The following is a 25810-nucleotide window of genomic DNA, read 5'->3' as shown; positions in this document are numbered from 1 at the left end:
AGTTCCCATGGCTACTGGGATCAAACCATGTTAGTTTTTTTTTTTTTTAATCTTTCCTTATAAGTTCATTCAGCACAAGATGTGTGACTAAGAAGCTAAGAGCTTTTTCTGTCTTTTGGGCTACCCAGTCTGATGCCAGTCATCTTCACCTTTGCCCATCACAACCTTGTATGTACCTATGTAAGTCTATTTACTTTCAGCAACAGGTCCAAATTACTGTGTTTTTTCCTTCAGTTCCTTTTTACACAAAGACTCAGCAAGATGATGTCAACAACTTCAGAAGCAGTCAGAAGCTGTACCTTGAAAGGAAATGCACTCTCCACAGAGGCCTATTGCACAAGGTCATGCCTAGCATCAGAATGAGATGACAGTACAATAGCTATGCAATCTTTTAGATCGCAGTAGAGGAAAAAAAATATTATCAGTGGATGTTTTCAATGCCAGTTTTGACATATTTCTTTTCCTTACCTATATCTGTAGAAAGATTGTTTAACTAAACATTAGAGCATGAGATTAGAGGCAAGACTGCCTCTGTGCATGTGATCAAAGTCACACTTTCTGCAAAGGAGTTAACATGAATTGTGGAAAAAAAATAAAAAACTTATAGTACCAATTTCCCCATAAGAAGTTTATTTTACCACATGCAGTATTCCGACCAAGTAGCAGCAACATGAATAAAGGGTGCTTTGAAGCACTCATAAATGTCAGTCTGCTTTTTATTCATTTTGTATCTTTCTCCTCCATCTTGGGAAAATCTAAAATCTGCTGACAGGCCCAGCATGGAAAATTCTCTGCTTAGTACAGTTTCCCATGAAACTGTTTTCTTACCTGCACACGCACTAATGATCAAACAGAGCCATTGCCCATATTTCTTTGAAGAGGGTTGTGCAGCAGGACAGGCAGGTTGGTAATGTTATGTGAATTGTTTGCAATCTTTCACCCTTCTGTGAGTAAATATTGGTTTAAATAAAAACAAAAGGTAGAAGAATGTCATTCTTCAGAAAATACTTTGGGTCAAAAAATATTTACTTTTTACATTATTTACTGTAATTTTGTTTACATAGTGAAAGGTTGCCCTTACGTTATTTCTAAAAGCATCTTTGGACACACACTGCTTGCAGGGAACACCTCAGTAACAAACTGCTCACTGAACACTTCCTCTACATTTAACACAGAATATGAACAAATAGAGTTTCAGGTGCTTATTCAGGAGATTCATTTTGTAAGTAATAACCCCAACAAATATAATTTGGAGACAGTGGACAGTTCACGCTCCATAACAGTTCAGTATTTTTCTCTGAGGATCCCTTGAAGCATACCTCAACCATCAGCAGTTTTTAATGAAATGATAGACCTGCTAAAGTGCAATTTTGAATCCACAAAAAATCAATCTTTCCCCCTCCTGTTCCAGAATACATCAGAATGACAAAATACTCTGGAAACAATAACAACCACAATAAAAAGACAGCAAGGAACACCCCAGGCTTCAAAAGCTTTGATTCCTCTTTAAAATATGCAATTTCACAAAAATGTATACATCAGTCTATCAAAACTTTTTTTTTTTTTTAAATAGAATTTGGTTTAAGACCACTTTATATATTTAACTTCCTACCTCATCATATATTTTTTTTTAAATTAAAAAAGTAACACAATCTGAACAAACATTAGGTTGACCAGTACTTCTGCCAAACAGAAAAGAATCCTCAGATTCCAGAGCTAAAGTGTCTTTGGTTCATAGTCCTTTTCTATTATTAGATCTTTTTTAAAAAGAAATCCAAGTTTCCTATTTTTTTCTTCATCAGTCAGAAACCAAAGTCATTTTATAAATAATTCTATTCTAATTCCGTATCAAGACAGCAAATGATTAAATAAGCGTCATACTATGGCCAACACATTTTGCACAGATGAGAATTGAGAGCTAAGAGTCAAGAAAAATAACAGAGAAAGGTTACAAAAGGAATTTTCCCATGAGCTTTTTGCTCCCTACATGCTCTAAACCTTCTCATCTGAGAAAACTCAGATGGTCACATCATACCAAAAATTGCCAAGTGAAGTGGGGGTAGGACATAAGTGGCTTTGCCAGGCAATGACAGCTTTGCACTCTTGTTACTTTGACGATGGCACTGCATTCTCATAGTGAAAACATATTTTAATGGTTTTTAATGCAATTACAAGAGAAAGAACTTTAAGAACTAATGCAAACAGGAGAATAGCTAAAACAAATACTAAAAGCAAAATCAAATATTTCACTATATTTTTCTGACTCATACACTCCCTGAGAATGCAAAATAGTTTCTCTGTTTAGTAGGCAGCCATGGATAAGTTTATCCCCCTTCTTTTGCTTCTCTTTAACAGCAAATTCTGTTTTACCCTTTTTGGCATGATCACAACTGATTATGGAAATAATTAACGGCACTGGTTTATGTTTCACTTTGTTCTATTACCATAATGATTTTCAAAAAGAAGAGAAAGGGAGAAAAGTTTGCTTCTACAACATAGGTAGCAACTGTTTTACAGAAGCTGTGCACAGCAGGACTTCAGTTGTAAAGTGTATATATACACACACACAGATACATATCAACTTTCCCCTTTCTGGATTAACTGGACTGTACGCAACATGGGGCAGTCAGAAAAACACCAACATGAATACATGCTGAAACTGTGCTGGCATTAAAAAAAAAAAAAAAAAAAAAAAAAAGGATGTTTTTCTGTTTTTATTTTTTTCCCCCACAGTTAGGTAAACAAATCCCAGGAGGTGTAAGGACATTTGATTTCCTTAACTGATCAGATTCTTACTCAGCCTTATGTAGAAGTTGTAATCATTTTGACAACCTTGAATTTTTGCCCTAAGCTTCATACCTGCAGGAGCCAGGAATATCACAACAAAATTGCTAACAAAAGCAATTTTCTTAGAATAGTTTGAATGACTTTGCAAGTCACCTCACATACCAGCTTCGTAATTTCGTATCTACTATCTACCCAGTCAGCACAGTGGACCCATGAAAACAGAGTACTTCATTGAGTTGAACAGAATTCCTTGAGGCACAGGTTTCACGACCCTAGCAAACTACTACTGAGTCTATTGAAACTCAAATTTATTGGGAGATCATTTCTATAAATTAGGAAAAAAAAAAAAAAAAAAAAATCACAAAGTTATTAAAAGTTACAATGAGATGGAAAAGTGACCTCTGTCACTTTTCAAGTGCCAGGGAAAGCCATAGTCTCACTGAAGATAAATCAAATTTTCTCCACTTGAAAGCAATTTTCTGCCTAGCTTTAGAAATGGCTAAGACCTTCAAATGAGTTAAAAACAAAAAACCAAACAGCTTGCTAGTGCAACCTAGAAAAAAAAAAAAAAAAAAAAAAAAAAAAAAAAAACCACCAACAAAACTTCAGCATAGGTTTGAAAAGATAATCAGTGAATGAAACAGATCTCTGTAATTGAGGTTTTGGGCAACATCAGCTTTAGCTGATGTTTGCATTTTCCATTTCTCCTATACTATCTATCTATCTATATAATTTTTTTTTTACCTTCATGCTCTTTATTTCCCACTTGAATTGCAATACTGGTTGGAGGCCTATCTGCATGTATAAGTTTATTCTTCTGACATGCTTACTCTACTCCATCTCCAGCAGCTACTTACTACAGCACTGCTAAAAGTACTGCATTAGCACTGAACAGAGCACAGCCACAGTGCTTGGTTCCTATTAGGGCAGCAGTTGGAGCATCATTGGCTGACCATCATTCAAGGAATGGCATTCACAGGTAATAAATTCAAGATACTTTTCCTTTCCCTTTAAGTATCATTTCCTCATGTGCTGTTCCATCTCATACTCACATTAACAGTTTGTTTCTGGAAATGCTCTCCAGCCTGTTAAATTTTTATTGTGAAATGTTTTGACTAGAAGACAGAGCACTCGTCTCTAAAGCAGAATAGAGACAGCAGCCTGTACATTCCTTGAATGAGCCAAGATTTTTCTGTCCACTTTAATCATAGTTTATCTCAGCCAGAAATCACTCTAGTTTGCATAATGTTTCATGAACAGCGAAAAGCTACTTAATTATATCTATTGAGTACTTAAAAGCCATGGATGAGAATCAAGGAAAAAATAAGCAGAAAATCCTTTAAATATGAGAAGTTACCTTTCATACATTTCTTTCTTGTTCACTTAATCCATTAAGAAAAACTTTAACTAAGGTCAGATATTACCAAAGATTCTCATTTTGTGACTCCAACATAGGAGACAAATTTTTTCCAAGAGGACCTTCCCAAAAAAGGCAATAAAAAGAAGAGTGTTTCTTTGTCTTGAGAGGTATTCAACAAAATAAAAAAATCTCAAAAGATCACACATTTTCCTAACCAACTTTAAGTAAATCCAAAGTGAGATCATTTATGTGAAGTACGTCTCAATGCAGTATTATTTAAAATTATTTCTATTACTATTTATTATCTCCAATAATGCACGTATATGGCTATAAAGGTCTCTATTGTTTCTTAGTGAGGCTGATTTATTATTGATACTTGTTGTTAGGGACAGGAAGTTTTGTAGGACTTATTCAGAGCAGTCAGTAGAAGCAGATTTAGCAGGGAATGCTGAAGCAATTTCAATAGTGAAAAGGTCCTAATAGAAATGTCCTATCACCTCCTCTGCTTTTCTGAGTTGAGCTCTGAAGTAGTCCTAGAGGGCTCCAAGACTAAACAAGGGTTAATAAAGAAAGCATTTTATAGTAACACATTTACTGATGCTTTTTCAATTTTTCCATAAAACCATATAATTGTTTTTCTATTGTTATTACATGTTTACACACACAAAAATCTACAAATAATATACCTGTGAAGATTTATTTAACTGCCTGTAGGAGAGGTCAAGACAAAAAACGTTTTAGAACCTCCACGTTCCTACACTTTTCATTCTTAACGTCTGTTGATTCTCTAGTATCTGCTTCCTGACATAGTGTGTCTGATGCCAGGATCAGATTCTGAGACAACTTAGTATCTTAAAATTCATTGTTCTACAATTCATTTTGAGGAAACATTTTCAAAGAACTTTAAAGAATGCTTTTCCTTTGAAAACCTTTGAAAATCCTTTGAAAATCCTATACTAAATTATTCTTACTGCTTAGAAGAAACATGCAGACTAAGCATCAGAAATAAGTCAAATATTCTCAAAACACACAGAGCTAAAAATTAGTAAGTGCACTTTACACAAAATGAAATGCACATTTCTAAGCCTGATGCATTGGTTTCTAAAAACAGTTTTAATTTTCTTTGTCCTGCTGATTTACACCTTTTTTTACTTTAAAAAACAATTTTATATTCCTACCTGATTTTAAATATTATTATATTCCTATAAAATTTAAATATAATAAGCTATAAATTTGTAGATTTCTGCTCAAATTCTGAATATATTTAGCTGGAAACCTTAAATACCAAAGCTTCATTGACAAATTTTAAACCACATAAAACATATATCCCTTTTAGGCAGCCTCCGCTATAAGACAGCTAGGAGCTTGTAGCTGAAACTGCTCAACAGTAGTCAAGTTCAGTGATCATATAGTGACCACAATTTTTCTTAACCTTAACTTATATCATGAACATTGTACAGATTAAAACAAGCAACCAAAAATCCTACAAATCGCTCATTCCAGATTTGACAGCATGCAGATGGATTTTACCTAACTAGAGGTACAGAAAACTCTATTTAGGTTTGTGAAGCTGCAACAACTTATTTCATACTGTGACAGGACAAGGGGGAATGGTTTTAAGGTCAAGGACGGAAGGTTTAAATTAGATGTCAGGGGGAAGTTCTTTACAGAGAGTGGTGAGGTGCTGGAACAGGCTGCCCAGAGAGGTTGTGGATGCCCCATCTATGGAGGTGTTCAAGGCCAGGTCGGATGGGGTCCTAGGCAACCCAGTCTAGTATTAAATGTGGAGGCTGGTGGCCCTGTATATACTATAGAATGTTATATTTTTTTTTCTCCCCACAGATGGGGAGGTTGGAACTTGACGATCCTTGGGGTCCCTTCCAAACCAAGTCATTCTATGATTCTATACTGTGAGATGGAGGTTTGGGGCTAAAGAGAGAGATGTTTACTTACCAGAAAGTAACATCTGTACTTTTGAAAAAGGATGTGTTAAGCTTAATGTTCCTGTTTAGATCCAATGTTGCATATATGGTATTTTTTGATATAATGTCTGGCAAGATCCAGTTTTAGTAGTATCTAAGCACTCTGGATTTTCATAAACTTGTTACGCACAGAGCAGCCCTAATAACAGCTGTTAATCACATTGCCCAGAATCATTTACTATGCATCCATCACATCAATACTCTTAATATGTGGTAACTAACATAACAGAGCAGTCTCATCCTACTGATGTGCAAGCTAGCTACTTAGCATTTCACTGTACTTTAAGCCACAGGATAGTTTTCCACAGGAACTGGCACTTAAATAACTTAGGTTACTTTACAGAGCACTGCATACAAAGTAATGGTTTGTCTAGGTTACCTAGTAAGTCTCTTTCCTTCTGGGGATACCCAGTTCCCAGATTTCTGTGATTCAGAGAACCTGATCACCAAAAGAGACTGCAGAATGAAGGGCTTCTTTACAGAAATACCCAGACCAACACATTCAACATCTTCATTCATGACCTGGACAGCATCTTAAGCAGGTTTGCAAACAATACAAAACCAGGAGTAGCTGGTAAGCCAGACGGTTGTACTGCATTCAGTGGGAATCTGACAGTCTGGAAAAATGAGCAAACATGAATCTCACAAAGTTTGTATGGAAAATGCAAATATGAATATCCCCATTCACCAGTACAGGCTGGTACAAACTGTCTAGAAAGCAGCTTGAAAGAAAAAAAATTTGGAGTCCATGAGGACAAGATGAACGACATGCAGTGATGTCCCCTTGTGGTAACAGAGCCAACAGCCTTTGATACTGCATTAGAAGCGATGCCAGCAGGTTGGAGGGGATCCTTCCTCTCTACTCAGCTATGATGAGACATACCTGGAAAGGTCTGTCACTTCTAGATTCCCCAGTACACAGAGGCACAGACATAATACTGCAGTGAGTTCAGTAACAGAACACAAAGATGATTAGAAGACTGAAGGATCTGTCACACAAGGAAAGACTGAGAGCCTAACTAGGATATTTCTGATGACATGTTGCCAGTTGCCTCTTGATGGTGGAAATCTGACTTCTGATATCATTATCAAGAAATCTTTAAGGCAAATTATAAAATGTTATATTTTTTTCTTCCCAATAAAAACTGTAGTTCTCAAAGAACTCTCAACACTGAATGCCTGATACTCATTGCAATGGACTTGAAGAAATACTGAATCAGCACAAGGTGATTTCAGGGACATGATGTTTACACATTCTGTACCTTAATAAAGCACTGAAAATTCCCTCCAGTCCTAATGAAATTAGTCTGTAAAGGGGGTCCAGAAATTCTCTGCTTTAGTGTGTAGAAAAATTACAGTTTAACTTTACATATGGAAGAGATTAAAGCTACTATTGATCAGATGCTTTGCTTTCTACTTGTATCACCAGAAAATCCAGCAGAGGAAAAGTAAAGAATTGTCCACACAAAGACCCAAACTAATGGCAATCTGCTCTCTTGGGGACTGGTGGTAAAGCATCTGTTGCCTGCCAAAAGAATCCAGCCACATCCCTAATTCTTCACTGATGGGTAAAACCATCCATCTAGGCACAGCTGTGTGCAATGCATTGAACACTGTGAGGATTTTCCCGGATTGGTTCCACATACACTTCAAGCAACTTTTTCTCATAAGATCTTGCAAGGATTTGTAATCATTTCAGATAAAAGAGCATGATTAAAGGATGACTGGCTGAGCTGCTGCTGACAAATATACTGGCATCTGCTGTTCCTCCTCCTGAAAATTCTCTTCCAAGGGAACTAGATCAGTAACAGACTGAGCAATAGGAGGAATAAATATATCTTTCATGGTCTTTGTGGTGAATCCTTATGGAGTTTTGAGATATCCCATGCTGACAAAAAAAGAAGTATCACTTGAGAAGCTGAGTCCTAGGCAGAAAGATTCTTGTAAGGAGGAAATTAAGAATGTCTGGTATGGAGAACTACAGAGAGATGGGATCCACGTGGTTTAGAGTAGAAAGTCTGTTGTCCTGAAAATCTGATGAGGAAGAAGAACAATTCTTTTGAACATGTTACACTACGGCAATAAAATCCAGATCCTTTGGAGGCTGCTAAGGTAGGCACTGAAATTAAATAGGGAAGGCCAATAACACAGTGTATAACAAGTCTTTGTTGGCTGGCACATGCTGTTAAAAGGCTAGACAAGTTACATAAGATGAATTGGAATTATTCATTGATGAGCATGTATTTGTTTTCAATTAATAATTTTAATTTTTTTATTAAAATCAATTTTTTTTTTATTAAAATCAAATAAAGATTGCTATAACTGAATGGATGGAAGATATAGCAATGAAGGCAATGTAGTTTAATCCACACCTGATTGTGATGACTCACAACTGTTCAAGAATACCCCCAGATGATTTATGAAGGGGCCTCTGATATCTCGCAAATGCCCTACTTGTCATGCCAGAAGAGAATCATAAAGTACATCTCTGAGTACTCTGTTGCTGAGAACTGATGTAGTTGCTGAACTGAGTTTGTGAACAGTTATGTCACTAAGTAGAGACACTAGCCTGAGAGCCACAGAATTAGAATTTGTTTCTATCCTAGTGGATATTCAACAAAAAGTGATAATATATAAAAAGAATAGACTATGAAGCCAAGCCCAGAAAACCTTCTTTTCAACTGATTGTGTGTTTTAGGTCAGATAGATTATCTTGAACTAAATGTTGGTCTCATTTTGTGTGAAAGAAAAACCTCATAGAACCCACATTTTTTGCTGAGCTCCTAAATAAACAGATACAGACACATGTGCATCGTAAGAGATAAGCAGCTAAACATGAGTTGAGAATTGTAACACAATTGCAAGTGCAATAATAACAGCAGAACAGCAAGGTCCTAGGCTACAGCAAGTGAGGACTTGCTCAAATGCAACAGCTGTGGGCAAAAAATAGAAGGGAAGAAGCTGCTTACCTTCAGAACACTTCAGGCATGCAGGAATATCAAGTGAGACACCCTTGCCTCTACTGCCTTAAATGAGGTCTGGGAAGGGGTGGATCCTGAATCCATTCACAGAGGTGCATTGCATACACCTGAGCTCCCTGGGTTGGCCCTGCCTTCCTACTAGGTCCTCATTCACTGTTTCAAGCCCTGACTTAGCATTTCCAATGGAAGTATTATATTGAAAAACAGTAAATTCCAGATTGAGGTGCGTAACAAGGAATCCTAAGTGGATGTAGAAGTTATATACATCTCCATTTGGTACTGGTGAGATCAGTACTGGAATACTGCAGTACAATCACATGTTCACATTACAAGGATGATTTTGAAAACTGGATATAAAACTAGAGAGAAAAGCTATGAATATAAAGGAATTAATAGCTTACAGTAAAACTTTTTTCTATATAAATAAAAATAGTCAGAGTTTAGAGTTCCTAGGACACACTTTACAACCAGGAAAGGGACAAAAAATAAAAAGAGAGGTACTTAAATCTATCTAGTTTAAAGAATTGGATCAAATAAAGTTTAAATTAGAGAAAATAACAGATATCCTAAAGAAAAGAAGATATCAACAATGAAAGCTGTAAGCATTAAGATAATTAACAACAAGCATCAATTATTTTACTCATGTTTTCCTAAAATATCTGATTTACTTAATAAATGTTATTGGATTTGAAGCAGAGATTGTTTTGAGTACTTTATGTACACTATTTAGCATGAAGGCAATAGAGGTAAACACAGTAATTACTTCTCAGTTTCAAATTTCATTAATGTATAAATTCAAACAAAACCAGTACTTAGTTAGAAATAATTAAAAAAAAAAGAACTTATCATCATTAAGTCATTCCTAACTGTCATTTGTCTGCTTTGTTCAGCTGCAATTTATTAAAAAGGTTCTGATATAACTGATTCTTACACTTTAACCTCTAAATTTTTGAAATACAATCCTTTAAATGTAATTGCATTTTGACCATTACCTCACAAACAGCAGAAGTCTTAATATTTTACTTTTAATTAGTAGAAGCGCTGAATTAAAAATAATGCCATGTTAAATCCAAATCAGTGTTGGGTAGACTCTTTGCCTTCTGCAGGCTGATACCATGAAACTCTATTTGTCAAGTACAGTGTTTTTGTATGTGCAGTCTCATTGACTTCATTAGACCTCTCACAATGACTACCCATGGGCACAATTATTTCCAGGATCACATCTTTACTTCATAAAGAAACACCATCAAAGGATAGTCAAGAAAATATATGGATATAATGAAATCAATCCCTTTTACCAAAGCAGTCTGTAAGATTCTATAAACGCATCCTGGCAGCCTCAGAAGGTTGCTTTGCATGGAAGTTTCAATCATCTGTGCTGCAGCTTAAGAAGAACCACATTAGTGAATCTCTTGAGGATCCACACAACATTTGGGACAGTGATGAAAGCAATACAATTTATCCAGACACAATTTATTTTGTGAATATTCATTATACAAAACAAGGAGAGTTCATCTTATGAGAAAGAAAACTGATGCTGTAAGTGAACACTTCTAGAACTGGTCGTTTGTACCTTGAGCCACTTAAACATGAAGACTTTGTAGTGCATGTGATCCATGTTGTTTGCTTACTGTTTTTGATTTTACTTAATTTCATAAAACAAACTAAGTTGAACACTTCTCTAGAAAGACTTCAGCATGGTAAATTCATTTTACTTTATCCACGAATTAGTTCACAGCTTATTTACTAGCACAACAGATACATATTTGTACTTGGTGAGTTAATCCATGCTAAGTTTATTTGGATTTATATTACATCTTTAAATAAAAGGTGGTAACTCATGGCTTTTCAGCCCATGTAAGTAATTCTTTCAGTGCCAAGTTGCACAGCCTCTCTTAGTAATTATTTATTTTATTTCTTAGACTGTACTAAAACAAAGGAGAAGCTGATGCTAAGATGCTACCTCTAGGAGATGGCACCTAACAGCTGAAAACAGAATTGTAGTCCAACAACCATGTAGTCTTCCCAGTTTTTTTTTACTACTGTCCTGGTTTTCCCTTTTTGCTTATACTCAGCACTGCAGTCCTGATCTAGCTTTTCCACCTGGTAAGCTAGAATTAGATGTACTAGTTTGTATTTTGCAATATAAGGTATGGTAAGGTGTTACTATTCTCTTGATGTCTGGATGCTGGGAGACAAACTGTGTTTATCTGCTAAGTTCACATATTGTCCACAGTCACAGAAGTAAACCTTTCCCTTGCTATTTCAGATACTACTGAAGGGAAAAATTAGAGCACGTGGAAAGCATCTGGTAAGTCTTGGCCCACAAAACAATCTTGACACTGGAACATCTGCCCTGATCCTAATAACTTAGTGTTCCTAGCAAGAAAAACTGGGCAGAAGTACCACATGCTCTGGCAGGTATGCCTAAGAAATCCCTCTGTGCTTCAAAAAAGCTGCTGGAGGGCATGTTTTGAGTGTGCAGTTTTCTTGAACAAAGGACTTCATCAGCAAGATGAGCACAGTCACATCCAAGACTGAGGAAATTAAGTTAGGGAAGAGTGCAGTTACATAAGACAGGCCAAAGCCTAATCACAGAGCTATTTCTATCTTCAGTGCAAGTCCTCTGTCCATCAAGATCCTAAATCTGCTCTTAAGAGGAGTGATTTCCCACTGGTCAGAAAAGAATTTGTACCTCATTCTTCTGTTGAGAGGAATCACTGAAAGATAGTGTTCAAAAACAGGTCAAAAACTCACGTGAGGAACGTGATCAGTTCTCTGCTTGCTGCTGCTCATCATCCATATTCACTGATGGCACTGCCAGGCACAATCCTCAGAGCAGCAAGGCAATAGGTGATATAGCAAGAATTTTACTTCCAGCTGAAGCTGAAACTGAAGGCCCAAAAGAGACTAGTACAAAAAATTAACATAGGGACTTTTCTAAAAAGTAGCTTTATTAAATGACTGCTGTATGGAACAAATAATGAAGAAAATTTACAGAAAATTTCAACAACAAATAGTTTCCAGAAGCAAACATATTTACAGAAAAAAAGAGTAGGGTGGGCCATTATTTCAGTTTTATGCACAATTATAAAAATTTGCTTTGATAGTAAAGTGACAGTAAATTTGCCTAAAAAACAGTGGTGGTCCCCATTTCTGGAAGAAGAAAGAGAAAGGAAAGAAAAGAAGAAATATTGTGTGAAGGGGATATGTCTTGTTGAACAATACTTAGCAAGTGTTCACTGCCACAGAAACAGCACATTTCAAGTGAGTATTATAAGACAGATTATAAACTCGGATCTATTGCATATTCTCTTGGGCAAAGAAATAAAGCTCAGTGATAAGAGCTTTTGAACATGACCAGAATGGGTGAAATTGCAAGTACCTAGGAGGTTAGATAAAAATTTCATTTGGAGAAATTCCAATCACACAAGATATCATTTAGTAGAGAAAATTGAAAAATGCTGCAGATAGGAGATGGATACAACTGATGAGACAGCAGTAATGCAGAAAATGGTATAGTAACTATCTTGGGAATGATAGCATTAGAAGGGCTGATAACATAAAAAAGCAAGTCCAGGTGATAAAAGAGAGAGCAGCTTCCATTGTGGGACACACTCATACTAAATAAATTGTTTCTAGAGTAATCTATCCATTTGGAGGAATTACACTCTGAAGAAAGCCATAGACAAAACACAGACTGAAATGGGAAATACAAAACCCAGAAATTCAGGAAATATAACCTGGAGGGAAATATTGAAGGACAGGACCGGTATTCTCAAACAAAGAGATGACTGAAAGCCCATGGAAAAAAGTTCCTAATAAGAAGTTGACGACAAAATATTCTTCCATATATGAAAGACTGAAAGAAGTAATCTTTTTGATATCTTTGGGCAGATTTCTGCTGCAGATCTCACTCTGGTGCACACAATGAAAAAACATTCAAGAGAGTTACGTCTGATTCTGGAAGTAGTTGGAAGAAGGAGATCAGCACGCGCTAAGAAACGCTGTTCTGGATTCTTTGGAAAAACTTTATGCAGTCTGCCTTTAAATAAGGTAATATAGTCATTAAAGGTGTTTTTTTACATTCCGGGAAGATGGAATGTAAATGGGGAGTCCTGGTAACATAACAGTACGTTTTAAGTGGGGCCCTGACGGGGCAATCATTCTGGCTAGATCAATATTGCTGAATGTTGCTTAAAAATTTATGTGCGTTTTTATGGGAATTCAATATTTTTTTTTTGCTGTTCAAAACAACAACAAAAAAGAAATAGACAAATTATTTAGAAACTCCACTCCAGTTATTCAAGTATTGTGTTTATTTATTTTATTTTTTATGAACCATATTATTACAGCTTTGAAATCTTTTCTCCAGCACTAAGGAAGCTATTAATTCTGGTTCATAGAAGTGTTTAAACAATTCCTTGTAACCATTCATTATCAACAGAGTAGGTTGCTACTATGCATTAGTTTTACACCAATGCATTTTATTTGGTTTGCATAATACAAATGTTCCAGATTGTGTATATCCAAAGCTCCAAGAAAACACATCATTAATTTTCAAATGAGAGGTTAACAAGACCTATTATTCTGAAGCTGAAAAATGGATTTTCTAAAATAAGGTAATTAATAATTTAAGATAAATCAGCTCAGCACAAAACTTTCTTCAGTTGCTGCTATCAGGAGACCAAATTAATTTCCTGTAAAATTAGAAATGTTTACCCATAAAGTGTGTAATGACCACCTTGACGCGATTGGAGCAGCATGCTTTAAGGTCTGAATATAGACTGAAGAGCTTAGAGGTCTGACAGTCAGAATGGTAGGACAGAAGTTGACTTAACTTCTGTATGTCAGGAAATGTTTCAAACACTAGTTGCAGGCCTGGAGGAAAGCAATGTGTCAACATTCCTAATCATCATGAAATTTCTTAATTTCTGTAAATTTTTAAAAACAATAACAACAGAAACACAGGATCTGCTTCTTGCGGGATTTTTCAGATCCCTGTTTCCTCGAAGTACTTTAAAGGCACTTTTAACAAAAATAATGAGAAATATAATAAAGCTATCTCATGCCAATTGGAAAATGTCTCAAATAATAATCTCGTAATGTCCCCTGAATTCATCATCAACCTTCACAAAAATTTGTCTGGAAGTAGTACAAAACAGTGCACCAGCAATATCCCAAACAGAGCATCAAGATGACATTAAACATTTAATATATCGCACCAGTGTCACTATGTGTAGTGTACTTACCAATAACATGGAGTAATTAGCACAATTTATGTTTTAGTATGCTAGGGATGAGTAAGCATGTAAAACTTCAAATGACCACATTCTCATTAACTTCTCTGTCAGCTCACCACCTGCTTATCTTTACAATTCCACACTATTCATTATATTTTGCATTACTAATTCTCTTCTTCTTTTAATTTTGCCTTAACTTCTTCATTATCCAATTTTTCTGTCTTCATTTTTTTTTGTTTGTTTGTTCAATTTTGCAGGTTGTTTTTTTTTTTTTTTTGCTTCACATCTTTTCCACAGTTTCTCATCACCTTCCCATTCTCAATTCCACGTACCTCTATTCAACTACTCCATGTACTTCCACCACTAAAGCCACTGTCCTTTAAATCGTAAATGATCTCTAGTTTTGGATTTTTTTTAATCCTTTCTCTTCCATCTTTTATGCAGCTTTACAATTATCTGCATACTTACAGACTTTCTCTCTCCTTTTTCCTCCTCTTCATTCCATGTATTTTCTCTTCTGAATAATAACAGATTCACCCAATCAGTGGGTCTTTGTAACCTTTCCCCTAGTCTGTTTCCATATATATTCACACCAGTCATCCTCAAGTTCAATTGTAGTGCTCATGCCCTATTTTTATACTCTCAACCATTCCTCTCAATCTGTGAGGGTGTCTGCAGGGTCCATCTTTGACAAAGAAAATACCAGATAACAATAGGAGTACGAGTGTAAATAGAGTGTGTGGATGGGATTCACAAACCTCTCTGAATGGGTGTTTCTACAGAACGGTTTATGTTAAGGAAGAAGACAACCAGCAGCCACAATAACTCAGCTCGGAATTTTGGGGAGGTTTCTGGAACAACAAAGGGGTCCATTTGAAAAGAAGCATAAAGGAAGCACAGAAGGCTGGAACAGTGAGGACAGAACTTGGAGACAAGAGCCTCACTCAAATCCAGTTTGATGCTGACTGAGGTCACTGTGCAGTCACCAGGTGAGTCTGAGGGGCACATAGCACTGCACACCTTGTCTCCACTGCCAGGAATGTGGAAGCAGCAGAACAAGGCTCAGAGACTCATTTTTTCACACCAGCCCTGTGTCTCGCACTTGTCCTCTTTCCTATGCTCTTCCCAGGTATAGTTAAGGCTCACGAACATGAGTTAAGGTATTGACTAACATCACTAAATTGCTTGTATTAGCCAAATTAGTATCTCTAGATGGTTCTGTATTGTGTATGAAGCCTTTCTCCATTCCCTCCAGCCAAATTTCAGGCTTTCAAGCTCTGAATAAAGTCCAATTGCCGGAAAGAACATCAGAGCAAACAGTATCATTTCAAATGCCATGTTGCAATGGCCTTCACTTAACAAAGAACACAGAAGTAAGCCCATATTGTACACTATCAGCTTAACTCAGAAAACCACCTTTGTATGACAATGCAGTCTATGCAGTTGTCTATCATGGTCATCAAAACTCATATCTGTAAAACAATTTTAAAATCATACTTGAGAGCAGAATTCCACTAACATTTTGGGATAACAGCTTCAAAACCATTTCCCAGTCTTCCTTTTGGCTTTGCTAATTTGACTTTGTCATTATTGCCTCGTAGGCACTATTGTCATTTTCAAAAAGTTTAAAATACTTAAAATATAAACTCTTCTAAATGCCTTAACAAATTCTCTTTTCATCTTCACGTGCATTTAAAAACTAAATCAACATAGTAATCATACTTAGGTGGGTAGGCAGCTTACGTCATTTTTTCTATTATCTGCCTTCTTATGTACATAAAAAGAGAAATATTAAAGAACTAAAATGAATGCTTGTAATTGTGAGCTGATTTAATAGAGAATTAAATATTTCAGAAATCAAGATTCCCATAATGCTCAGTAATAAGCTAAGTACTGGCTTGCTCTTTACTATTCTGTACTGCTTTGGAAATCAACTTTCAATGACATTATCTGATAGAGCCTTAAGGTCATGTCCATGTATTCTAAGTACAGAGTACATGGAAATATTAAGTCTACAACAAGAAAAAAAATAAAGTATTTAAAATGTGGTTCTCACTCTGCTATTTAATTTAAGAATTTAGATGCAGTCTAATGAACAAATGCTAATGAACATCTAAAAACTGTGACCAGCCTCCTTGTATGTAGGCACTGAATCAAGTGCATACAGGAAGCTTGGAAATACATATCTTTAAAACTGATGAGCACAAGATTCCTATGATTTAGCTGGGATTATGCTGGAAGATGTGGAGTCCGATTTGAAAGATGCAGCTGTTTAAAACTTGTATAAAGAAAATCCACTTCCCTGCTTTGCTGCAGCTTCTAGCAGGAGCTGGCTGCCTCTCTCCCTACAGCAAGATTCCATCCCAGACACAGAAGTGAAGCCCACCTCCACCCTGGTCCCTGAGCCCAGCCGGCCGCCAAACTGCTCTGATGCAGCCATCTGTCCACAACAGAAACAAAACTCTGACTTGCCACAGGTACAACCTGCCTATTATTAAAAAATGTGGGAGAGACCACACTTCCTCTGCTGACTCATGACGTTTGCTTGATAAAGTTGCTACACTTGAATGACCTCCAGTTTTCATTCATGTACTTTCTTACATGGATATGAAGCATGCTAGATTGAGACAAGATAGCTACCATTTAGTCTGTGGTGAGTGTAGCAACAAGGGTCACAGGAAAGCTGAAATGAGCATTCTTACACTATATCATGCAGTTTTCAGTCTGTGACTTTCCAGAAAAGGATCGTGCAAAGGAGGAGTAGAAGTAATGGACTACCACCGTAGCAGAGGTAGCAAGTTCTGTGAAGAAGCGATTCTTACCTTGTGCTGCAACTTCCTACCGATTTGAGAATGTAAATCTCTGCAAATCTGTGGTTGGTCAGTGCTTACCTGCCTATCACCGCCATTTACAGTTTCTTCCTCATAGGCCTTGTCACAAACATGTTAAGAACACAGCGTAATAGAGCTACTAGCTCTGATGAAATGTATTTCCAATATGTTTTCACAATGTTAGGACACCAAATACTTACATCTATAGCTTAATTCTTTAGATCTGCATCCAGAACATATCAATTCCACCCTAGAAAGAATTATGTTTTCACTTCTGATTATTCAGACAAAAACAGGAAAAAATGTACCCACTAGAGAAAAAAAAAGAAAAAAGAATTATAAAGAATTATACTATTCTACTTTATATCTCAACAGAACTCAGACTCTTCGCTGCCTTTTGTGCTCTCTATTCTTTAAGATATGAAAAAAAAAGAAAAAATCACCCTCTTCCTTAGAACTTTCTATTGCATATCCTTAATTGCTTTATTTGCTTGAAAGACTACTGCCACAAAGCCAGGCAACATCCATGCAGTCACTGCTCATCACTTCCATTTCTTCGGGATAACTCAAGCTCCTCTCCTCCCTCCTAACCTCCTCTGAAAATGAACTAACAATGCATGATCTGCAGCTTCTGTTCTACTATCTGAAAAATTGACTCCCTTTGATCTCAGTGGAGGCACAGTCTGACTTTCCCATGAATGTTCTCCCAAGCCATGCAAAATGAAACTTTAATTCTAACCAAAAGAAATCTTTAGAGATGAAGATGTTATTCAATGAATGTACATCAGTTCTCACTTAACTTTTCCTCTTTAGAAGTCTACAATCAAACCTACTGTTAAATCAGTTCTTGATTAAGTATAAATAAAGTAAAGGGAAAGCTCTAACAAAAAGCTTGAAATATGTAGGCAAATCTGTTTTTCATATGGTATGTTCCTTAAAGTGAGAAAGTCAGGACAGAACAAAACTGGATACACAGTAACAATATAGTTATTAAAAATAATTAATTAGCAATAGAATGTTTCCTGAAATAAATGTGTTCTCATTAATTAACTCTCATGTTAGGAAGTTTTGTATACTGAAAAACAAAAAATGTAATTGTTCTAATCCATTAAAAGCTTCCTTTTTTTGGTCCTGCTGTCAAAAGTACTAGAATGAATAATGTACTCAGAACTCCATTTCCTAAACCAGCCAAGAATCCCTTCATCACTTCAGCAACAATCATGCTTTCATTACTAGGATGGTGATAAAGTTGTTCTTACTTTCTATCTCAATTTGGTGACAGCCAAGCTGTCTATACCATATAGTATGTTTTGCTATTGCACATTACCAATTTCATTTGAATCATTTGTCTTTGCTTGCTGAAGTTTCTAAAATGTATTTATTTACCTCCTAGCATGATTAAGAGGTTGAATACAAACATTTGGACTGCTGTTCAAGTGTATATGAGCAACATTAAGCTACAAAAGCAAATGTCAGACATTTGCTCCATTTCTTTTGATTTTTTTGCACTTGATTCCTCCTCCATTCAGTGTACTTAGTGAATAAAAGTGTATCTGCTCGTAAATTGGATTCTCCAAGCTTTCCCCCTGCCTAATCTAGTATTCTCTCTCCTGTTTTCTTAATTCTTCAATGACACTTACCATTCAAATTTCCTGATTACTGCTTTACATTTTATCTTCCTGTCCACCATCTTGTGGATGTGCCAGGCTCTCAGAAATTCATCAGCCTGAATATCTATGGACTTTTTACACCCTTCATAGTGTTCTGGATGCTCCTCAAAACTGTCTTCATTTACTGCTTCAATCAAATATTTTTTTTCACTGCTTCTTATCATGCTAAGAGCAGATGTTTCTGTCCTCTCCATCCTTCTCTCAAAGCCCAGTTTTCCTGTGATTAGTTTTTAAATTTCTTATGTCAGTTTTCAGTTAAGCATTTTAAGGTAACACCATTTAAAAACAACTGTTGACAGTTTAACACAGAACAGTATAATCTGTTTGGGTATTTACTCATCAGTGAAGCCATTACAGACAGACAGAAAGAGGCACTAGCAAACATGTAGGCAGAAAATACTTTTAGCAACATCAGCAACAAGAAGGCCATGGTTGTGCACTGTACCAAGCCTTGTAAAAGTTGCACAAACTTTGCCATCAGAGTAAGGAAAAATCAAGAAACAAACTTGGGTGTCAGAGCTTTCTTGTGGAACTATGCTTTTACATTTCAGCCTTTCGTTAAAGCAAGAAGTAAAGGATGATGGCAGCTTCTCTTTTCCTGCCCACCTTTCCTCCTACACCATAGGAATAAATTATCACTGATTAAATTAATATGCTACATTAATTTACAATTAAGTGATCACTAGCAATAAAGATATATAATGCACATTCATAGTAATTGTAGAGCACAACTCAACACAAACTTGGCAAATTTTCCCACACATCTGCTTATTCCCTACACACAAGTAGTAAGGATAATTGTCATTTGGACCCACTGAACATCGCTAGAAACAAAGTGAGAAAACGCTATTTTTTTAAAAAGCTTCTTAGCCTCTATATAGATTTAAAATCTACTGCTTTCTAAGCTGCCCATCATACAGTAACTGTTTTCTTTTTACAGAGATCTATCCTTTTCATACGATGTTCTGATTTTGTACCTATTCTATAGATGTCAATCAAAAAACTGTTAACACCATTTATACTAATGCAAAACACAAATATATCTGTTCATTACATACTGTATTGAAGCCATGGGATAAAAAGAATAAACTAGAACACACAAAGAAGATGAGGGTATGCTTGTTTGTACTTGGTAAAACTCCTAAGTATTTTGAGCTTCCAAGAAAAAGAAAAAAAAAAAAAAAAAGAAAAGATTAAAAAGAAAGGGTGTTACACTTGTGGGTTTTTTGGTTTTTTTTGCTAGAAAATATTTGTCAGTATATTTTTTTCCATAGGAAAAAATCTGCCAAGAATTTATAATATCTAGGAACTGTAGAACATGCTGTTTCTGTATTACATTATACTGCATGTAAACAACATTATAAGAATTACTTATTCCACAAGTAATGGCAGAATAAACATTGTATAGAAGCTGGGTCTTTGTGAGCATATGCAATATACTATGCAGCTTTCACTTGGTCTTACCTATGTGCCCCATAGTGGGTAAGAATCATGCTGGAATCTAACTGTCAGTGGATTACAGTGAGGTTCGGTAGCCAGGTTTTGGAGCTGATTTTATCATAGAACAAAATAATGAATTGGCCACACATATTTAAGGGACTAGAAGTAAGATACCAAAGGATTGGACTGGGTCACTCTTAGTAAAGGAGAAGTTAAAATTACAGAGAGATCCAATCTAGTTAATAGCAATTAATATACTTGTATGTATGAAAAACAAAGGTAACGGAACAAAAGCAATGGTACAAAGAGCTTTTCTCAGATGCAGACACTGCAGAAAAGATGACACCAGAGTTCATTGAAGAGCCGGAAAACAAGTGCTTTTCCACCCTTGTTCTCTCTTAATAAGCAGGAGAAAGACTACCATGAGCCCTATTTTTCTATCCCTACCACTATGAAGGAAAACAGTTGATCCAAAACTACGTGAGACTACAGAAAATGTGTGGCACAGAAAAGAGGTATTTTGAAATGAATACACTAATATTTTCAAATTTTAAAGAGCCTTAAATCAAAGCAAGGACAAATTCATTATTATAGTCTTGCTACGGTTGTAAAACAATGCATAGCACGCAGATTGGCCACAGGCTGGAGTGCAGAAAAACATTAGCTTCATGTAAGCATTGACTAATGGTTGTAGAGATTCTTATGTTAATAGAAATCACAGAAATTTGAGAACTAAAACGTTTATTATGTCATCTAATCTATGTAGTTGGCAGGAAAGGATTTGTTCCCTAAAGCATATTTTATATAGTTTTATTCAATCCAATTTTAAATGGCAGAGCAATGAAGCTTCCACTGTGTTATTTCAGAAAACTGATTTGTTTATTGTTTGAATTAATTTGACCAGCTTTAGCAAACATGCTCAAGATGCTGTTCTTAATAAAAATATGGAATGCCCTCAGTAATTTATGTTAGCATTAAATTGCCAGTGAATATCTGATCTATAAGTTCTGTTGAAATATATCTTTACATATAGCAGGCTGTTTTTTTAATATTAAGAAATGCAGGAATCTCTAAGCTGTTGGCAGTTGGTTTCTGATGCAGATACAAAATTTTATCCAAATTGATGTGCTTCAGTAATCAGTTCAATACGATTCATAACTCAGCTTTCTTAAGTTCAAGTTAAATTTCTTTAAGTTAAATTTCTGAATGATTTTTTTGCATATTTCCAAGCTCAAGTAGGGTGGAAATACCAGGAGTTACATTTTTTTTCACAACATTTTTATATTATTACTTCTTCAAGAATTCGGAATTGACAAAAAAAAAAAAACCCTGAAAATTAGTGATAAATATTCTTTTAGTATTGATGTCACATTTGAAAATATAATATTGCTCTTATATAGAGGATTGGTAACATTGAAGGAATATTTTACAATAGAATTCAACCTGATTTTTCATGCAACTCTAGCAAAATTATACATCCGCTGTAAATTTAGCATGCTAATGAAGATATTCATATATAAATGTAATACGCTCTGACAAAGCTTCCAAGAAAGACTTGATTTCTTAGATTGTATCTAAAATTAATGTTGGCTGTATATATCGATTACACAGACACACACACATATATGGATAATTTAATATTTTCTTTGCTGTTTGTGGGGAATATACAACTAAGCTGCAGATTCAGTTACCTCAATGTAAGGTTTGTGCCCCTAAACCATCTGGTTTATATGGGAAAAAAATTACAGGATTAAAAGACTGAAGTTAAATCCTCTGTAAGAGCACTTTTTCAGTGGAGAATATTTTCCAAAGTCATAAGGAACATACTTTAAAAAAATCAGCCATTTAATGAACTATGGTGGAATCTGTATTTACTGTACATGATACCATCTTTGTGGCATACGGAGATTGTCTTTCTGTTTGAGCTGCCTAAAATATTACGCCGGTCTCAACCTTGGAAACATTTCTTAAGTATTTACTGTACTATAACAGAGATCTTTTGCCAGAAGAGTCACTGCAGAGCCTTGGGCTCTGAGGGGGCTTTCCATATTAGGGGTTTTCTTGCTCTGGATTAAGCATGCCAACAGTAGTTAGTTGCCGTTCTGTATTTAGAACTGGTTTGCAGGGATGGATTTGGGTAAGAAATGATGAAACTTCTTGCATTTCATTGAGCTAAGCTTACTCCCACAAGACAACTTAAGGAGACATTCGTTAAGAAAACTCTCACAAAGTATTCAGTGCTACATGAGCTACAGCAGATTTCTGAATGCTTCAATAATTAGGCACTTTTCCACCGCAGTTCTAATGGCCCCAAAAGACTGTGTCGACTGTGCTTTTAAAATATATATGTGTATATATATATATATATAATTTATTTTTTTTACACTGTACTGGATAGTTACTGTAGATCCTCAAAAATGACTAACAATATTTAAATAGAAAAATAGTGAACTATCAGCTTATATAATATAATTTCAGGAAAATACCGAACACCTTTTTAATCATGAGACAACATCCTTCTACAAAATAACTTTGTAACTCCACTTAATTAAAGCAAAGCAAAATACATTTCATTTAATTTATAATAAAAATTGCATAGCAAATCCAAGCAGAACATTCAAATTTAAGGTTAGCCCTTAGGTCACTTAATTCCTATAGTAACTTTTTAATGTCCAAATTCCCTTTCTGTACCATAACTATATAGCACCAAAAGACTTCTCCCCGGGTAGCAGTAGCAGTGCATAATCCTAGCATGGCCACCTGTCTGAGTTTACCATGTAATCCCATAATATACGACATCAGTAGTGGCTATCTATAATCTTGTATTTATTTGTCATATCAACACTGTAGTTTCAATGTTCTAATGATGTCACCCAATAAGATTTGGAGTTTTCTTGAAGATGTCAGGAGCTATAAACAGAAGTGTGAACTCTTGCAGGTTTATTTAATCCTACAGCCGCTGAATCCTTATTTGCAGTAGTTTGAGGTATGCTACTTCTCATGCAAGCTCACTAAGTCTGAAGCTAGGACAGGCCAAAGGAAAAAAAATAATTTTTTTGTGATAAAACACAAATAAATTATATCTAATCCTGATCTGTAAAAATAAGTTTATTACTGAAGTTAAAAAACAAAATAATCAGAAGCGTATTCACAGATCAAAATAACATATGTAAGAAGCAGTGAAGAACCACCTCACAAAACTTTCAACTTGTTGCTCTTTAGACTTGAACCTTTCCTATTAGAAAAGTCTTGTGGATTAGTTGTACTTTAATCACTCAACTGCATGTTCCAACCAGCCAGCCACTTTTCTCCGAAAGGTGCATCATTTCATGTACGAAATCTCTGCCATTCAGACATAATCAAGTAAAGCAACCAAGACCCATGTTCCACATATAAACAGTTTTATAATTCCAGAATACTCTGAGGGACTACAGAGCTGTAGGAAAACAAAACAAAACACGCACACACACAAAAAGTTTTCAGGGGCTTAAGCTGCTCCTCTTTCATAATAAAGGCAATTTCACACAAAACTTCAGAAAACGTAGATGGCAAAAAGGAGGAAAAGAAAGTCTCAGTACAAGCAGAAAAACTACATTCTGAGCACAAAAATCACCTAATGTGTTAGCAGAATACGCAGCATTCAATTCTTCCTCTTCTTTTTGTGTGCTTGCATAAGAACTTTAAGCAAACAAATAGGATATAAAGTTCTTAATGTCTTCAGTTGAAAGAAACAATAGCATCACTTACCGAAAGATTGGTCTTTGGAGATGCTTTTTCTTGATTGTAACACAATCATCCATTTAAAGAGGGAAAAAAGACTTCTTCCAGTGAATAACTCCAAAAAGACCAGGGAGTAATCAAGAAACTTGTTCTTTGCTACTGTGCTGCAGAGAGCACACAGAATGATATTTTGGTGCTGGGGGAAGCCTCCCTCCCTCTTTCTGACAGTTGAGCAGAAAAGGGCCATAGAGGCCACATAAGACAGGCACGGCTGTGCACCAGCAAACCCTGCAGGCTGAGCAGAAACTGGAGGCAAGTTGATCAAAGCACGGAGTTGTACTGGATTCCTTTCAACTGTGCAGGAAAAAAAGGGGAGCTTTGCCAAGTGCTACCTAGGTAAAAATGTGTTAGATTATTCCAGCCATGCGAGCACTTCTTACACATGCTGGTCAAAGTCTTAAATGCAGAGTCACTCTCTCCCTCGCTCTTTAAAACACACTGTTCCGAGGCTCAACTTTTTTTCTTCAAAATAAAAGTTGTGCAGCTGTTTCAGCATTCCCATGCGAGTACCTTCAGAAAGTTTGTTCTGGTAAAAGAACTGTATACAAATTAATGAAGATGGATGGATCTGGTCTGTGAGGCTGGCTCCACTTCAAGAGATTGTAATTATTTTACAATCTGGCTTTTATTCACTCTGGATGATGTGTGGATATAACTATGTAAATTAAAGCACTGCTCATAATTTTTAGCATTCATAACCTAATAACCTAGAGTTGGCTGAAGCTGAATATGGTGTTTGCAGCTGGTAGAGCCATAACTACATAAAACAAACCGACGCTATGTGAATGAGGAAAACAAAGCTGACCAAGCTCTGATAGGGACAGTAGCAAACTGTTACTGTTTGCAAGATAAGATTTCAACAGAGATCCAAAGTCAAGAGCTTTCTCTGACATCATGCTGACATAAATCAGGAAGAATTCAACTGCAGCAAACAGAGGTTGTAAAGAAAACGGTAAGGCAGGAGCAGGATCGTGGCTCTTGATGGACAGGTCATGAGTGGCTCAGCTGAGCCACCATTTCCAGGGGACCTGCAGGGCTCTGTGACAAAGCACTGCTGGCACAGGGCCCAGCAGGAAGCATGAAGCCTGGCCAGAGAAGCAGAAAACAAGCATCGAGCCCTCGTCTGCATGCAGCTGCACAGCCAGGCTGCACAGCGCTGCAGAGCCCTGCTGCAGAAGAGGAAGGGCCCTGCCACACAGACCTTCCCTGCAACACAGCTCCCGCCTGCTCAGTTCTCAAAACGCACTTAGCATGTGTGAGGTGACGTTTCTGAGGTGTGACAAGTGGATCAGCAAGGCCAGGCATCTCTGTAAGAGGGAGAGCAGAAGAGCTGTAAATTTACATAGCTGGGTGTACAGCACTGGCATTATCAAATTAAGCTTGAGAGATGCACTAAGTCAAAAAAGCAAGATAGGTAACATTGAGACATGTCTTAGGCTGTATATATGACTAATTCACATATACATTATGGTAAAATTATTATGAATTTCACAAATTTTCATGAAATAATGATACGTAACAATGGAGAGATAACCAATATCATAATAATATGTGTTCTCATATATGAAAATATAGGAGTTTGGCAGATTTTATTGAAACAGATATAATTTCTTCCTAGAACTAAAATACATAGCTTAGAGATCAGCGTGGCAGTGCAAAGTTTGGTTAATCATCCCCACACTATATGGAATAACTGCCATGACACAGTCACAGCGCAATTATCCAAAGGAAAAATG

At 36.1% G+C, this 25810-nt stretch overlaps 1 protein-coding gene across 6 annotated transcripts in view; it reads right to left on the bottom strand.

Annotated features, from left to right (window-relative positions):
* PDE1A (phosphodiesterase 1A) overlaps positions 1-25810 on the bottom strand; it is a 208750-nt gene that overhangs the window by 92012 nt on the left and 90928 nt on the right. Inside the window, exon 1 of one of the 6 annotated variants that reach the window (XM_042822476.1) lies at positions 24042-24505. The exons of the other annotated variants lie outside the window; for them this stretch is intronic. Within the exon in view, the coding sequence (XP_042678410.1) occupies positions 24042-24094 (53 nt within the window). The 5' untranslated portion in view covers positions 24095-24505. Of the gene's footprint in view, positions 1-24041; positions 24506-25810 lie in introns of those variants that run through there. 6 annotated transcript variants of the gene reach the window in all.

The sequence above is a fragment of the Centrocercus urophasianus genome, unplaced genomic scaffold (genome assembly GCF_019232065.1).
Source record: "Centrocercus urophasianus isolate 14NV4802_14NV808 unplaced genomic scaffold, USGS_Curo_1.0 seq_20, whole genome shotgun sequence".
Classification (NCBI taxonomy): Eukaryota; Metazoa; Chordata; class Aves; order Galliformes; family Phasianidae; genus Centrocercus; species Centrocercus urophasianus.
The sequence above is the reverse complement of the archived record's forward strand: the minus strand, read 5'-3'. Positions and strand labels throughout refer to the sequence as shown.